At 43.5% G+C, this 16,906-nt stretch overlaps 1 protein-coding gene across 1 annotated transcript in view; it reads left to right on the top strand.

Annotated features, from left to right (window-relative positions):
- The window catches only part of efna3a (ephrin-A3a), a gene marked incomplete at both ends in the record, with an annotated part of 66,370 nt that overhangs the window by 39,994 nt on the left and 9,470 nt on the right, over positions 1-16,906 (top strand). Inside the window, 2 exons of the mRNA XM_080485052.1 lie at positions 16,104-16,405; positions 16,709-16,774. Of these exons, the coding sequence (XP_080341178.1) occupies positions 16,104-16,405; positions 16,709-16,774 (368 nt within the window). The remainder of the gene's footprint in view (positions 1-16,103; positions 16,406-16,708; positions 16,775-16,906) is intronic.

Below are 16,906 nucleotides of genomic sequence, written 5' to 3' on the forward strand. Positions count from 1 at the left end.
GCATTTGCTGCAAGATTCAAGTGTTGAAGGAGGTGATTTAGTCTTGTATGACACCTGAGCACAGAACTGGAGCGATAACCCTCCTGGCTGAGGCAGTGCAGGCTGAGTGAGCCCTTGAGGCGCACAGATTCACATCCGACATGGCTGCCTGAGCCATAAGAACAACTCCATGAATTATGAAAGGGCATGAGCCCATTGCTGGGCTGCTGTGAGAGAGGAAGAGATGGAGGGAGAGATAACTACACATTGTAGATGGATAGAAAGATAGTGTGAAGCAAAGCAAAATGGGAAAAAATACAAGGAGACAAAGATGCACTGGCACAATAAAGGGGAGGGGGGGGATAAAGCATGCATGTGTAGTGAAGTGAAAGGGTGTTTGTTTTAGAGAGAGGAAAAAAAAAAGTATGTGCGCTTATCTTTGTGTGAACGCGTGCCCGTCTGTGTGTCGGTGAGATCGACGCAGCATCGCTCCCAAATCTAACCAGCTGTGTGAGGAATCGCTAACTACGCCACTGGATGTCGGCTCATCGCCGGGCCCACAAACGCAACATTTTCACACAGACAACAACACACACGCACACACGACGACTTCGTTCCAGCCCCTTCAAACAATTTTCACTGTGGAGGTGTGACAGCGCGACAGGCGGCGATCTGCTGCCCACCATTTCCAAAGCCCAGCAGAAAGCAGAGGACACTCAGAAATGGGCGATTCTATTTTTCTTTTTCTTTTTTTCCTTTTCCACCAATTATCTAATGTGTGATCCTGGGGCCTGGCTGCCTGTCATGCTCAGCCTCTGGTTTATTCTGTCTTTTAATCTTTCTAGTAATCTTTTTGCCACTGCTGTGCAGGTGTCAGTGTGGTGAACTACAAGACAAGGCAATTCCATTAGGAAATGGCATGAGGCGGCATTCATTAATGGCCCTGGCCAGATGCTGCGCTGCATGCGGACAGGAGTGAATTTGATTTGAGTCCTCTAGATAATATATTGTGCCTATTCAAAAAATGGTTCCAGGAAAGGGGGTTTCCATAATCCAATGGAGGTATTGTAAGAGCAGGTGGATTTCCTTAAGTACCAGTGAGTCAGTTTACGTGACGTAAAAATCTGATAAGTAATTAGGTCATTTTAATAATTGGATCTGCGGTGCAACAATTGAAAAACACTAGTCCACATGTTTTATTCCGTTATCAGATACCAAGTATATACTTAGTGATGTAAGACTCAAACTCTGTTATTTATTTCTGCTCTTGTCATATTGAACATTTGGCTGTGTTGAGGGTCCTCAAGTCGTTTAACATGGATGTCAACTACTCTTCACTCCAGATTTGGCTCTTTGTCAGCTTTTCTCTGCGGCGCAGTGTGTTTGCATCATTTGTCTTCTGCTCACATTGTGACAATTTCACTTCCATTTTCTTGATTTGTATTTTTTATTTTTTTGCACATGCAGCAATGATGACATGAACAGGGATACATGTACAACAGTGTTTTGCACAAACAGCATTGTGGAGGAACCGAGATGTGTTAACTAACTACCGAAATCTGATAACTATTGGATTTTTTTATTGTCCTTGCCCTCTTTTTCCATCACTCTGTTCGAAGTCCATCTCCACGAGCTTCATGCAAAAGATTCAGGGTTCTCGATTGCCAGAAAGAATACAAAGATGTAGCCTTTCAGCCTCATGCACCCAGTACGCTCAGTGGCAGGAGAGGGAGACTGTCTGCATGCGCTACAAAACAGCAGCAGCGCCGGTGTTAGAAATTGTCCAGAAGACGTAAACATGCTGAAAGATGCGTTGCTTCTCCCGGGACACCTCGCATCGAGTGCTTTCAGAGCGCTACTCCCTTCATGTCCCTGCTTACGTAAGTGCCTATATGTACCAGCAACCTTCACAATTCATAGCCTTGAGAGACGCCGGGTGATGGAAGGGAGACAAAGAAAACACAAAAGTCACAGTGAAGAAAAATAGAAAAGAAAAAAAAACAATGGAAGTAGAGGAACCATGCAGGTGATGAGAAAGAGAAGACGAGAGGGGAAGCGAGAAAAAAACGTGGACTTCAACCGGTCAATTATTCAGAAGAGAAAGGTCTGTTGTACCTGGGGAGCTGGGTGGAGCGTGCCTGCCCGCCATCACCTGCTAATGGGCCGCAGATTGACATGCTACCTGAGCGGATTCACCCCGGCAGCCCCACTGCCTCTCATACAGGCTCTTATCAGTTTTCTCTGGTGGAACATGTAAATAATTACTCCGTGACCACTCTGCTGTGTAGGCCAGAGGGGTGTTTGCACAAAGACAGGATATATTTTCAAAAGGGCGATGGGCTATTTTGAGAAAGTGGCTGAATAATTTATGGAGATCTGCTATGAAGTGTTTTTGTGGTTCTGTATGTTGGTGTATTTTAGTTTTTCACAAGCTGGAAATAATGTGGTGTGAAGGTGGTTTTCTTTTAAAAGATATGTGTAAGTTGAGTGCGTTGAGCCTTCGTGACCAGGGACTGTTTTCATGTTGCTTTGAGTTTTTTTTTGAACAGTTTAAAAAGTGTAAGAAAGTGAGTGTGTCTGGTGGTCTTTCGGGGTGCTACGTACCTACATGAAACCCTGCGGTTGCCATGGCTTGGAGATGAAAGAAAGGATTATTCTACTTGGCACCCATTAGGTTGGCGCCGTCTAAATATCGCCCAGTCCAAATCTGACCCAGAACTACTTTCCTTCATCTTTTTCTTTCTTTCTTCCTTTCCTACTCTCCCCCTTTTCCTTTCTCTCGCCTTTGTTCTCCCGCCCCTCTTTTGTGCTCACGGAGAGAAGGATGTGTGTGCCAGCCCGGAGTAGAGGCTTAAAGACTGAGGTTTTTGAAAATGAACACCCTACTGTGTCTGACTTCCTGTGAGAACAGCAGAGCCCCTCACACGCCGAACTTCAAAGTGGGCATACTGCACTTGATGAAGACAATGTAAGCGCTATTGTTGTCCCGTGGCTCATGAGCTGCTCTGTGAATTTACCTCTGTGTTATAGCGATATCTCTTTATGTGTGGTTAGTATTTCATGTTCACTTGTACCTGCGCGCGGGTCCGGACACTTAACTCTAAGCTGATGTGTGTTTGTAAACTCTCTCAGACTATTTCTTCCACGCGTCCTGTGCTTGTTCACTGGCCAGACAGTTGGAGATTGGCAAGATAAGCACTATGTTTTTGGACATGGCCACGTGGGCCAGCGGGAGCTGCCTGGCACCCTCACTGAGGGTGCGTACTGTGGAGAATTCATCTTGATGAGAGCCGCTATTGTGTGTCACAGCTCCTCTGCTATCTCACTTTCTGTCTTTCTGGCTGCCAGTTCGACTCTGTTTCTCTCTCGGGCCGCCACCCTTTACGTTAAAGTGCCAGTGTGCTATAAACAAAATCGAAACGTACCTGTTCTCACAGGCAATATGTTGGGCTTCTGACAAAAGGGAGGAGAAATAAATAAAAACAGGCAACAGAAGGCTTCGATTTGCCACAATGTGCTGATATTTCTGGTTTGAACTTGTCAGAAATATCTTTTCTACTCAGTGGATGAACTAGCTGAGGATGGATCAATTCCAGCTAAAACAAAATTGATTGGAGATGTTCATTGTCATTTCAACTACACTAAGGTGTTCCAGCAGATTTACGACTGAATGTGAGACAGAGCAGCTAATGTTCTTTGTTCTACGTGTTCAGTGTTTATTATCTTTCACAGTTTGCACTTAAAGTAGTTTATCAGGAAAAATTCTGGGAGACGACACATAAAGAATGAACCATAATGTTGAACATGCACAAAATGTTTAGGAAAAATTGCTCTACTGTCTTTCATGTGAATATTAATTACTTTGTTAATGAGATGGATCTGGCATTAAATGTGAAAAACGCAAGAATTATATTCATATAATAAAAGGCTTTTATTTTACTAGAGTTTTTTGAAGCAAAAAGAAGATCATTAAAAACCAATCATCTGTGACCACGATTAACTCATCCTTGATCCTCCCGTCTGTCTCCCGTATTAGGCTACATGCCATACTCCTTTTTTCTTTTTTTTACATAAGTCATTATCAGGTCAGTTTAAGTTATTTCTCCTGTGTTCCTCCTCTGAAACTAATGACGGTTGTGTTGCCTTTTTTTTGTTCGATGTCGGGATGTATTTAATTTGGACATCACGTCTTGAACACGTCCCAAATAGTTGAACCCAGTGTTGTTTTCAATGACGTGAAAACACGTCAAAATCAATCCCTCATGGAGAACGAAATAACGCTGATTATCTGGGGACAGTGGCACCTGTCCAGGAATTTATATCAGGCACCTTATCAGCAGTCAGTAATGGGACATGTTGTTTTGGATGCAGAAAGAAATGGCAAGGAATAAAGACCTGAATGTGACTTTTAAAAAAGGACCTAATTGCTGCCGCCCACTGGCTGTTTAGTCTCAGATTGCTCGTACGTATTGCAAAAACACTTAAAATGAGAAGGAATGCATTTGTGTTGCTCTCGACTAGATTCACCTCAGGAAATCATGTGATATGTATGTTTGATTTTTACACCAAATGGCCTTTCTGTCACAACTTGAGCAGTTCGGGATTTGAGGCCCTCCGGCAGTGACCTGTTGCTGCAGATTGGTCAAAGTGCTCACATTGACATATCACTACCAAAAGTACCCATGATGGACGTATGAGCATCACAATTGGACCAGGCATGAATTGTTATAAAGCGGACATGCAGGTGCAGGCGTGTTCCGTGCCAGGAGGAAATATGACCCCAGCCAGAAAAGACAAAGTTCCCCTGGGAAACCATTTGTCCTGCAAAAACGAGGCTCTAACTTCAACACTTCTAAACACATTTCTAAACATATCTGCAGGATTCTTAGACACTCCTTCATGTAGATGGCAGTGGCATCCCGTGGCAAGGTAATGCACCCCGCCACGCTGCAAATATCAGCATGGGCTCAAACGTCGGCCAGGTCTGCCTTGTAAAAAAGACTGGAATCTCAAAGTGACTTTCTCGTGAAGAAAAGGTGAAATGAGGTTTAAAATAAGAAATCAGAAGGGGCTTAATGGTTGAGTTTGACATCTGTGGGGTGTACTGAAACGGCAAGTCCAATAGATTACAAAACATTTTTAAGTCTTAGTGCCCGATACCCCGGACATCTCCAGAGGTTCCTGGTGAGTTCAGCCTTTGATAAGTCAAAGATCTGACAGCACAGGAGAGGCATTAATAAAATCAGTGAGGTGGCTTAATTCTTGCTATATATACACACACACACACACACACACACACACACACACACACACACACACACACACACACACACACACACACACACACACACACACACACACACACACACACACACATTCACATTTATCACAGGTTTGATCCAGTCCATTATATCCTTGCATGAATGTGGCACAGTTGTGGGAGACCGAGCATCACTGGATGAAGGCAGGAAGAGAATGACTTGTTCTTTTCATGATTTGATGGCACCGCTGTGCAAAGCAGATAAATAGTGCACGAGAGGTTGGGGGGGGGGCGGGGGGCCTGGGTGTGCGACAGTGAAAGAGCTACAGGCTCACAGAGAGAGCAGATGTGGGCAATCGAGCCTTTAATAGTGAGACACAATTAGAGCCTCACCTTGAGAGAGATGGACGCTTGTTATCCTGGCATGTCGCAGGATATAATCACACCAGGATCTCAGCAGGATGGATCACTTTTCAAGACTTGCCCTGATTGTAGCCCAGCATTAGCTTGCGATACCGCTGAGGTTTTCTACCTGCTCTCATTCACAGGAAAAGGGATTCTCATTTGAGTCAGCGCTTTTGTCTTTCAGTCGTTCCATTTCATAAGTGAAACATTAACAGGAAATACTGTTTCAGACGTAACAAACATTATAACGGCGATATTTTGCACACCCCAAAATCCCAGTTGCATTGAACAACATTCATTCCACAGTCATTAACACAGGAATTTTAATTACTGGGTTTGAGTGCTTGCTAAAGTGTGAGCCATGTTGCTGCCAGTGTGAGCTGCCACACCAGTGCAAAGCCTAAAGCCCAAGGGCCAATTATAGCCGGAAAGAGATTCCCAATTGGCCCTTGGAAACTTTCCACAGTAATAAAAGCAAAGACAAGATGCCTACTGGTCTCTGCAAAATTTATTTTATGCAAAAAGTGTAGCTGGAGGAGAGCCACAATTTAATATTCAACCTCGTCATCCATATTTCTGTTTGATATTTAAACTTCCTCTGCGGATGTCTAGAAAGTAAAGAGCAGCTTAAGCCACACAGATTAATCAATCCAATGTATGTCTGTTCGGATTTCCTCTGAATGAGCTGGCAGCAACCCATGATGCTTTGCAAGTGATTTAATCAGAAGTTGGAACTGCGGAAACGGTGATATTACATTGATCATGATTGGTTTTGTTTCCATCACTGTCACAATTCAAGTAACGACATCCATGGATCCAAACAGCAAGCAAACAGAAAAAGCCCTTTACTTCAGGCCCGGGTAGATTTACGTTTTGGGCCATGACTCATTAAAACCAATGATTAGGATCTTCTGCTATTACCTGCAGTTATCAGAAATCTGCCAATAATGAATCTCCAAACCGTACAGTGACTTTGACATCAAATATTCATTCAGTTAAATAATTTTTAGATGCTTGATGAGGTAAAACAGCAGGGAGTTGTCAGGAGCTGAACCAGAGAACAAACCGGATGATACCAGGAGAAAGGTAGGATACACCCTGGACGGGTTGCAGGTGATCCATCCATCTCTCTATAACACTTTTTCCACCATAGGGCATGATAATGAAGGTTTATGCACACTAAAACAGTGGATCTCTTAATAGGACACAATGATGTTTTCCTTCTTCAATAAAGAATAATAATCCTTGTGAGTTCTCCCAGATCATGCAAAATACTGCGAGAACTCTGTGCTACTTGTTTAATATGTCACGAGGAGCATTTTGCCTCGCCACAACTTTTCTTTGCAAACTTCATTTTAATATATTTCCTGTTTTGTAAATGACTTACTGACCAATCTCCGAGACTGAATAAGCAAATGAACACGGCCTTTCCAGCAGAACAATCTCATGTTAACCCGATTGAACGCATTCAAAATGCTCCTTGAATGCTGGGGGAAAACCTATAAATGCAAAGAGAGAACATGCAAACTCCAGAATTTTTAAGCACAGCTCCTCTCTGCAGCCAGTACAAAACAAATTTGAACACAACTGAACAATATGTCGAGGTGATGAAACCGCTTACTGAGAAATGAAGGAAAATGATTTGCAGTGATCACCAGTTAATTTTTAATGGCATTTATCAAGCACAGAAAAGAAAACATTTCATGCTTTTATCCTCTGAAGTGTGAAGCTCTGTTGTTTTCTCTGTTTTCATCTGTGCTAAATTGAATATTTAGGAGGTCTTTGCGCAAAGATGGCATTTTGAAGTCGTTCCCTGGGGGATTAGGGATTCCTCGTCGTTTTGAAATAATTTATAGACCAAAAGATTAATTAATTCCTCTTCACAAAAGTAAGTAAAGAAATGATTAAGGGATGGTCTTTGAATCAGACGTGTTGAATGTGATTATCATCATGTGAAGTTTGTCATCAGCCACTTTATAAGAGGCGGCGCAATGCTCGCTCGGAGAGGCGAACAAAAAGCAGCCGTAGAGTGGCGAGATGAGAGGCCATCCTTCAACTTAACCTGAAGATCCATTTCTCAGGCCCCGCGCTGGCAAGAATTGACCCCGCAAGCTGCTGGATGCCGCTCTTCAGCTGATTCGGCACTCTAACGCTCCCCACTGAGAGCGGGGAGCGGATGATCGATAAAATATCACTTCAAACCTGGAATCTCTAACTTCCTGCGTGGTCAAGCTACAAGAGTAAACCCTTCTGTATGCAGTGTTGCTCTTAAGCAATTGTTTCACCTCATTGTTGCTGGCAAATGTCAACATCCACACAAACGTATTAATTACTGCAGCGATTAATTCATTTGAAAGCTGTGGCATTTCAGCGTCTCTCAGCAGCCCAGCAGAGAGCGTCTTCTAACAGTTTTTGGTGTTTAATCTCAAATCTCATTACACTTTGCATATGTTATGACAAGTTATTAATTAATTTGTGAATAAGCAAAACATCACAAACTGTACACCCCGCCGCCTGCGACCGAACTTTGAGTTGCGTTCGTGTGAATGCATCGGAAACGGCGGGAATTGTTCCGTGTCCACATTGCGGTCAGTCAACGAGCAGGATTGCTGAGATGTGATTGGTTTAGATCAATAAACTGCTGTTAGAGTGATTGGTTTGAAAGAGTAATTTATGTCAAGGTCTCCTTGAGCAAGACTCGCAATTACTTAGCAGGACTATGTACCACTGCCAGCGATCTGGGGTCAGCACTCGCTTTGCTTTACAGGCTGGATCAAACATACATGTTCAGAAGTTTTCGTTCAAAACTTCCTGGAATAGATAAATAAATAAAGAAGAGAAGCGTTGCAGAGCTGTTCGAACAATACAAGAGGAGGTGAAAATCAGGAGGGAAACTGCAAAGTTTGTGTAGGAATTGGTAAATATGAAAAGGTAATGCTGCTCAATTTTTCTGGACCCAGAGTGGACAGAGGTTGTGGAGGAAGCCGATAGACGAGTCCCGGAGGTACAATAGAAGATAGTTGCAGCGTCTGCCTCTTCCCACACACTGGCTCAGCACTTGTTTCTCCCCCAATCCTCCATTTTGGATCGAAACGTTGTAAACCGGGCCGTTAATTGCAGCGTTAACTCAATCAGTGACGACTCACCGGAGATATAGCGTTTGCGTCTGTCTGTGTGTGTGTGTGCGGTGTGTGTGTGTGTGTGTGTGTGTGTGTGCGTGTGTGTGTGTGTGTGTGTGTGTACGCTCGCTCGCATGTCCGATTGTTGTCTGTGTCATTGGTGTGCTTGTGTTCGTGCACGAGTAATGAGTTTTGGTGCTGAGGTTCAGAGAAAAACAGCAGAGTCTAGCTTGTCGCTGCCAGGGGACTTGATTGGGGGAGTGTTGTCGGCGGTAAACAGACAAGCGGTGAATGGCATTTAAGTCACGCCGTTTCGTGCATCGGTAGTTTATCCCTCTGATGAGCCTGATGTTGATTACCCCAGAGAGAGTGTGTTTAAGGGCGCCGATGACGACGCTACACTGACCTTCGTCTTCACCGGGAGTAGCTTCTACAACTCTGGACAAAGAGTGTACGTCTCAGGGACCGTTTGCAGATACACAGCAAGTACAAGATTCTGCATAATTACTTTTGATTGAAGCCTCCATTAGCTAATTTTTCATGGCAGCCAAATCGGAGACCAATAATGGAAAACAATGCGAGAACCCATGTTGTACTGGTAATTGAATATAGATTGTATACAGTCAGTGCAGAGTTTAATTGTTCGAGTGGAAGTTCACTGACTTCAACAGTTTTCTTTTTTTTGTTGAAGTCAGTGCAAACATAAATTATTGTATAAAATGAAACGTCTTGCAAAGTTAAATAAAATGGATTAGAATCACACGTATTTCACATTTCTTGGTAAAAAGTTTTAAAATGGCATTTTTCCCCCGTGAAAGATCCCTTCTACACCACAAAGTACTACAACATGCTTCATGGATGTGGGTGTAAAAATATACACGGTCACTAACAGTCGTTTTCAATTTAATTTTTTTCACCCATTTCTTTCCATGATACATCATTATAAGAAATTTATCACCAGATCTCAACATTTGGCTCCACAATTTTCTCCTATATTGTACTTCCTCCAGTGTAGTTCATGTGTAAAAGAAACAACACAAACAACAACAAAAAACAAAGAGATGCACTAATTATCAAATCAGATCATACTGCCAGTATTGTGCTACTTTTGAGGCAGAAACACTTTACTGTGATTTCAGTTGTAGCTGTATTGGTACATAAAATGAGCAAAAGAAAGTGTAAGAAATGAGAATTTTGCCTAATAATAGAAGGTTTTTGAACTATGAGAGCGACGATGAACAATGAAAGTACAACTGCGATTTGGCTTTCTTGTGAAACCGGCAATATTCACAAAAAGCCTCTAACAGTTATTGAAATGTGCATTTACAAAGGATAATACTGTTGTAATTTTATTCGCTACACTACCCATCAGCATTAATACCTCTGAAAACCACAAGTGCCTGTCTGTGTAGTCAGAAGCTATTACTGTCTTTTCTTCTGCCGGGTTGGACGGCGTTTGTCAAAATCCGCTACTTTTCCCTTCCAGCTGTTTTTAATGGATTTTTTTTTTTTTTAAAAACAGTTTGAGCCTCTGGCAGCAATGTAGGACGAACCTCCGGCAGAACAAACAGCACTAACTTCTGTGACTCAGGAATATCTCGGCGGGTTTAGACTTCTCATAACCGTTCATGTCAGCAGACGAGAAGAAAACAAATACAATTGCACCGGTATTAGTTTCCTTGAAACTCAGCAGCTCTGATGCCTCTGCTCCCCCCCCCCCCCTTGATGCAATCTGACAAATTTTATTAAACTGAAAAATATGAGACAACGCGGATCTGTTTCAGCTTACAGCTTCTGGAAAGTAAAACACAACATGATTGACATCTCTCATCCTGAGAGTGAAGGAAGGACATTTCTCCTCTGTTGTTAACAAACAGTTTGGCTATTTACTTTCTTATTGTAATGAGATAATCACTACATTAACAAATCGATTAGGTTATTGACATCATTTCTCTGTAACAACTGATACGTTACTTCATTAATTACTGGAAACAGGAAGTATTTGAATTCTCTTCATATTGATGCAACTTGATTTAGATTTTTTTTTCAATAATTCACGTTTTGCAGCTTCAGTATTGACAACTTTTACCTTCAGTTGCTTGTACTCATCCATCCGTCCATACGTCCATCTTTTCAGTTCGTTATCCACTTCAGGGTCGTGAAGCGCTCTCAACAAATATCAGGCAGGTTACAACATGGACAGGTTGCCAGTCCATCACCGAGCAAACGCAGAGAGACAGACAGTCATATGCAATCAAAATCAAACCTACCAGCAATTTATAGTCATGAATCAATCTCAATTTTGTGTTTCTGCGGCGTGGGAGCTCGGGGCAGAGAAAACCGATGTCATGCACAGGGATAACATGGCAGCGCTCCTCCTTTCACTGTAACTCTGAATCATACTCATATAAGTTAAAACAAGTTTTTAATAAATATTGAGTAGATATTGGCGTAATCTTTGTATAGATATCTGAAAAATATACTAAGGTAAAAATGCTTGCGAGACATTGATCATACGTCACTTGCTTTTTTAAACAAAAATTGCTGAGGAACTCAATAACATCTCAATCTAACGCAGGGTTGTTAAAATGATTACACTCACCTTCTCATAGAAAGATGTGCTAATTTCAAAACAATAAACTTTAAATTACTTTATTCTAGCAATAATTACGTAAGCATAATCTAAAATAAACAAATGTGATGAAGTAATAAGTGTGGGCTGGGTCTCCCATTCCATCAAAACACACATTAAAGATCTGACGTTATTGTAAATGTAAAGTAGATGCATCAAAATGATGTAAATTTAACAGTTGTAACAGTTGCAGGTTTTGTATTAAGATTTACCTCATTTAACACCAGCAGCATTTCCCTTACAAAGGAATATTTGTGCCTTTTAGTGCCTATGACTCCCTGCTGCCGTTAACGACAATATCCTACAATATGAAAAAAACACGAGGAAATCTGGCGTTTCACCAAACACTACTTGGCTTCAGACAAAGCTTGTGCAATGTGGTTCAAGCTCTGTGAACGGACGTATAGTGCGATTTTGCCGTATGTTCATAAATATTGTATTTTCAACAACACCCTGGAATAATGCGAGGTTTTCTTTGGAGCCGTATCACCCAGCACCCCTCTGAGCGCTCCACTCCTACATGTTGCATCAGAAAACAAGATGGTGGGTTTCACCGTGAATCTAAAGGGATTCACCGCCAGTCCAGCTGTTATCTTAGCCTGAGTGACACTTCAGCAGCACAGTGGACATTGGATTTTCCTGTTGGCAAGGCGGCCTTGTCTCCTGCATGGACACATTGTTGTGGTTGTTGGGTTGTTGTTGTTAACCAGCTGGACAGGAACGCACATGTGACTTCCTTGTTGGAGAAAAAAGTAATCACACTACAATAATTGTCATTCCTGACTGCTGTAAGCCTATCAGAGGTGATTTCAAAGATGTTATTGATGTGTCCTGTTTCATTTAGTAAACGCTGTTTCTGTCCGCTCACAGCATTCTTCTGGTGTCTCCTGCTGTAGCCCCACTACACCAGTTATTTATTACCTTCAGTATTCCCCAAAGACTCTTTTTAGCACAGATGTGAAAGGTGCAGTGGTGCTATCTTTATCTCATTCTTCCTTGCTTGTTCTCTCACTTCAACCTCCCCCCACCCACCCCCACCCTCCTCTGGTCCTCCTCTATCACTCTCCGTCTCTCTCCCCCTCTATCTGCCTCCCCTGGCAGTCTTCACCAGCTTGTGCAGCCTTTACTAACTAGCTGTGCACTCCCACTCATAGGAAAATGATGATGAGACAGCAAAACCACCACTGAGACAATGCACAGCGGAAAAGGAAGGAGGAGAGTCGGATGCTGCGGGAAAAAGGGAGACAACGCGCCAATGAGAGCCATCAGTCTTTTTTATGCACTTTTACCACATATATGTTCGTCCCCGGGGAGCGCTGTGTCTCTGTCTGGGCCTCTGCCTCCCTTCCTGTGCCTTTCTCCGTGTTGTCATCATTCAATGCATCCCCCCCCCCCCCCACCTTAAGTTATTAAATCTCTCCTCACAGCTTCCTTCAGTTTCCCTTCTCCTCTCCTCCCTCCATTCCTCCCTGCCCTGCAAACTTTTTGTTTTGTGCCACTAAGTGGTCTGCTTATATAACAGCGTACACCTAGAGGGACTCCCTGCCTCCTCTCACCCAGCCTGCTCCTCTCACTCCTCCCTCCCGGGCTGCTGCGTTTCTTCTGTCCTCCTCTCTGCCGCACCTCACCTTCTCTTCCTCCTACAGAGTCATTTTCCTCCTCCTCTTCTATCCCCGCGCTTCCTCTATTGCTGACTATGTTTGGAACAAACGGTCCTCCTGCTGTGTAGCTACAGCTAGTCGGCCTCGGTGAAAACCAAAACAGAAAACAGTGCAGTAGCAGGACTGTCTCTTAATTCTGTGCCAAAGCGGCGAGGTGAACAGCACAAAGGGAATCATCTCTCGGAGCGGTTATGATTACCAAGTGGCGGCAAATGACAGAAATAATCAAATTTGTTAAAACCAAATCAGAAAGTGGAGGATGTCTGTGTGACGCTTGCATGTCCTCCTGTACACGCTGGGGTGTTCTCCAGGTCCAATAAAACAATTTAAAAACACAATCACTACTCAGTCCACATATACTAATGAGTACTCACTAAGGTATCTTCATATTTTTCCATCAGTTAGGTTTGACTTGTGTCTGTGTGTTTGTGGGGTCCCTTTTACTATACCTCATAATCAGGACGCATACACCATATACACCAGATAAACACTATTACCTTTACAAGGATAATGTTCATTAAAGAAATATGAGCCTGTATGACCGTCCTGTCACATCTCATCATATTTTTTCATAATTCTAGAGCCATAAAATCTAAATAAATCATCATAACATGAGTTTGTTCAACCAGTATCCATTCCTCACTTATTGTAACTACTCTGGTTTAAAAACCTGGCGGGTGAGCACAGTAAACTTTCACCGTCTCCTCGGGAGAAGCATCCAAGAAGAGCTTCGTTATCTGTGGATTAGTTAAGAAAAATACAAATATTTGAAGTTATTCTCAGCCTCCATATCAGCTTTCTTGGATCCAGCGAACAAGGCGTTCTTGTCCCTTGCAGTAGCCTCTCATGTACACATTTGAATAAAGTGAATGTTCAAGAAGAAACGCTTTGCCGACAAGTTTGCTGCATTTGCTGTTCTGTCTCAGTGGTACCCAGCAGCCTTTCATCCATAAATACTATTGAGCGCTCAGACACAGACACACTCTCTTTCTGAATCCTCTTGCTTTCTTGTATTCAGCGCCTCTTGCACGCTGCTGCCCTCTCACTTATTTCTCAATGACTGTGACTCTGTCTGACTTTTGACTCACCGCTTGCATCCAAGGATTCTCCTTTGCACATATTTTCATCTTCAGCACGCCGTTTTATCCTATGCCTATCGACTCTTCTTTTTAACCCGCGCCCATTGTACCTCTTTATCTACTTCCATCCCCACATCTCAACCTTCCTCCCCTCCTCTACCACCAGCCCCACTCTCTAAATATAGTCCCTTTGAAGCGCAGAGCAGTGTTGTCTCTTCCCGCAACACTGCAAGACAAAAGTCTTGTCATCTCACATCTGAGTAGCCGGGATAGAAAGCACAGATAAGATTGATGGCCTAAAAAGAATACTGGTTAAGAGAATTGATATTCATCTGCCCCAACGTGAGTGTAAATGGAGAGAAGGGAGGGAGGAATGAAGATCAGAGTCAAGGAGAGGCTCCGAAAAAAGAAAGATGTAACGCCACGGTGAGAAATATTACGAGATGGAAAGAGAGCAAGAGAGAGAGGGAGAGAGAGAGAGAGAGAGAGAGCGAAAGGAGGGTGTTCTGACATTTCTGATCTTCATTTTGTAATAGAATTATACTCTCTCCGGAGGCCTGACCTAGTAACGTGTGCACATGTGCACATGTTTAGGTGAGCCTGTCAACAACTCCGTGGAATGCACAGTGAGGCGACGGTTACTACCGTGTGAAATTCCTGCTCTTCTGTAGGTGTGTAACAGATCATGTGTGAAAATGAGGAGAGGAGCAAGTTCAGAAAAAAAATGGATGCAGAGGATCAGAGGGCGTTAGAAGCGCCTAGGAAAAAGAAGACGTAACAATACCTCCACCTAACGGTAGAAACTAGTCATTACAGCCGGTTGGTGCAGGTTACACACGCCACTGCAGCCGAGGACAATTCCCATCTCATCAGCTCACCTGCAGGAGCCCTTCTAATGACTTCTGCTCTGTGTAATTACAGACTGTGTAATTTACATAATCAGTATACTTAGTATTATAAACAGTGAGGGTAACAGCATGGAGGCTGTATGGGAAATAATATCCCATCATCCTCTCAGTTGTTCAATGAAGAGATTTAAATCGTCTAAAGGGTTACTGTACCCCCGTGTATGACACACACACACACACACACACACACACACACACACACACACACACACACACACACACACACACACACACACACACACACACACACACACACACAGGCTTTTCTTCCACGCTAACATCCCTCTCCTCCATCACTAACCCTTGCCAGGGGAGTTTGGGCCATGATATGTCCGGCGTGCGGGCCGGTCCCCCTGCGGCCGGAGCATACATCGCCGCTGACAGAATCTCCTTTCACCTCAATGACCCGCCTGTAGCTGGCTCAGGGGGGACGAAGGGCCGTGTATATTATCATTCTCATCACAGGTCTCAGCGAGTGCCATGAGGCATTTCACACACAAAAAAAAACAGTTTTTATATGCAGCAGGAGGTGAGGGATGTATTAGTTTATCTTTTCAAGAGAAAACGCTTTTTTTTTTTTTTTTAAAGGCTGAGGGGAAAGTCTATTGCTCCCATTCAATCTGCTAGTCTGAACAGTTTTGCTTAAACTACAAGTCAATTAAAGAGTCAGTTGATATGCACAAAGGAAATTGACAACTGATTAATAATTTAGCCAGATAAACAGGCACAACTTCCCGATTCACAAGTATGAGGATGTGCTGTTTTTCTCTGTCTTGCATCATTGTCATCACACTGCTGTAAGTCAGGGGCTTGTTTGTTTGTTTTGTTTGCTGAAAATTGGAAGAGAAAACTGGCACAGGTCTAATGCTAGAAGCACCTGCAAAGAGTCACATATCTTCACGTTTCTTGTTTGTTTGTAAAACATCTAAAAACTGAGTTTCGGTTTTCCAGGAAAACATGTACATCTTGGCAGAAAGAAGTGCTGTTTTGAAGTTTGGTGCAGGATATTTCGGCTCTCATATTTATTTTGCATCTTTTTTTCGCCCCTGTGTTTCCTCAGGCTGCGAAGGGAGGGATTCACAGTACAAGTCAGTGTCAACGACTACCTGGATATCTACTGCCCACACTACAACACCAGCCAGCGAGGGACGCTGGAGCGCGTCATAGCCGAGCAGTACATCCTCTACATGGTCAGCTACCGCGGATATCGGACCTGTGACCCCCAGCTGGGATTCAAACGCTGGGAGTGCAACCGGCCCCACGCGCCCCACGCGCCCATCAAGTTCTCCGAGAAGTTCCAGCGTTACAGCGCCTTCTCGCTGGGCTACGAGTTCAACGTGGGCCAGGAGTACTACTATATCTGTGAGTCTGTAAACACTGGCGCTGGTTTATTTTGATGGGTGGAAACAAAAAAAAAAAAAAAAGCCTGAGGGGGCCACACAGCCAATATTTTGATCGGAGATTATAATGAGGCCTCTCTTCGGCTGCTGTCACCTACATGTATTGACGGCATGTGGGTGTTGTTAATAGATTCTGGAAGTTCAGCTGAGGACAGTCTGAGCTCAGTCGCAGTGCCGCACTTTGCATAGATGGTTGTTGAGGGTTGTGTGGCCTGCAGAGGGCACAAGGTTGACATGTTGTTCTGTGTTTGCCCTGGTCTTTCAGCCACACCCACTCACCACCACGGCCACAGCTGCCTGAGACTGAGGGTCTACGTCTGCTGCTCCACTGGTGAGATCCACAATCACACCGTCCTCGCTCTTTCTGTGTTGCTTTGTTTTCACATCCACTCCCCTCCTATCTCCTTTGTATCTCACAAATAAACAGAGAAACAGAAACAAAGAGGCAGAGAGACACAGACAG

The sequence above is a fragment of the Lipophrys pholis genome (genome assembly GCF_963383615.2).
Source record: "Lipophrys pholis genome assembly, chromosome: 17".
Classification (NCBI taxonomy): domain Eukaryota; kingdom Metazoa; phylum Chordata; class Actinopteri; order Blenniiformes; family Blenniidae; genus Lipophrys; species Lipophrys pholis.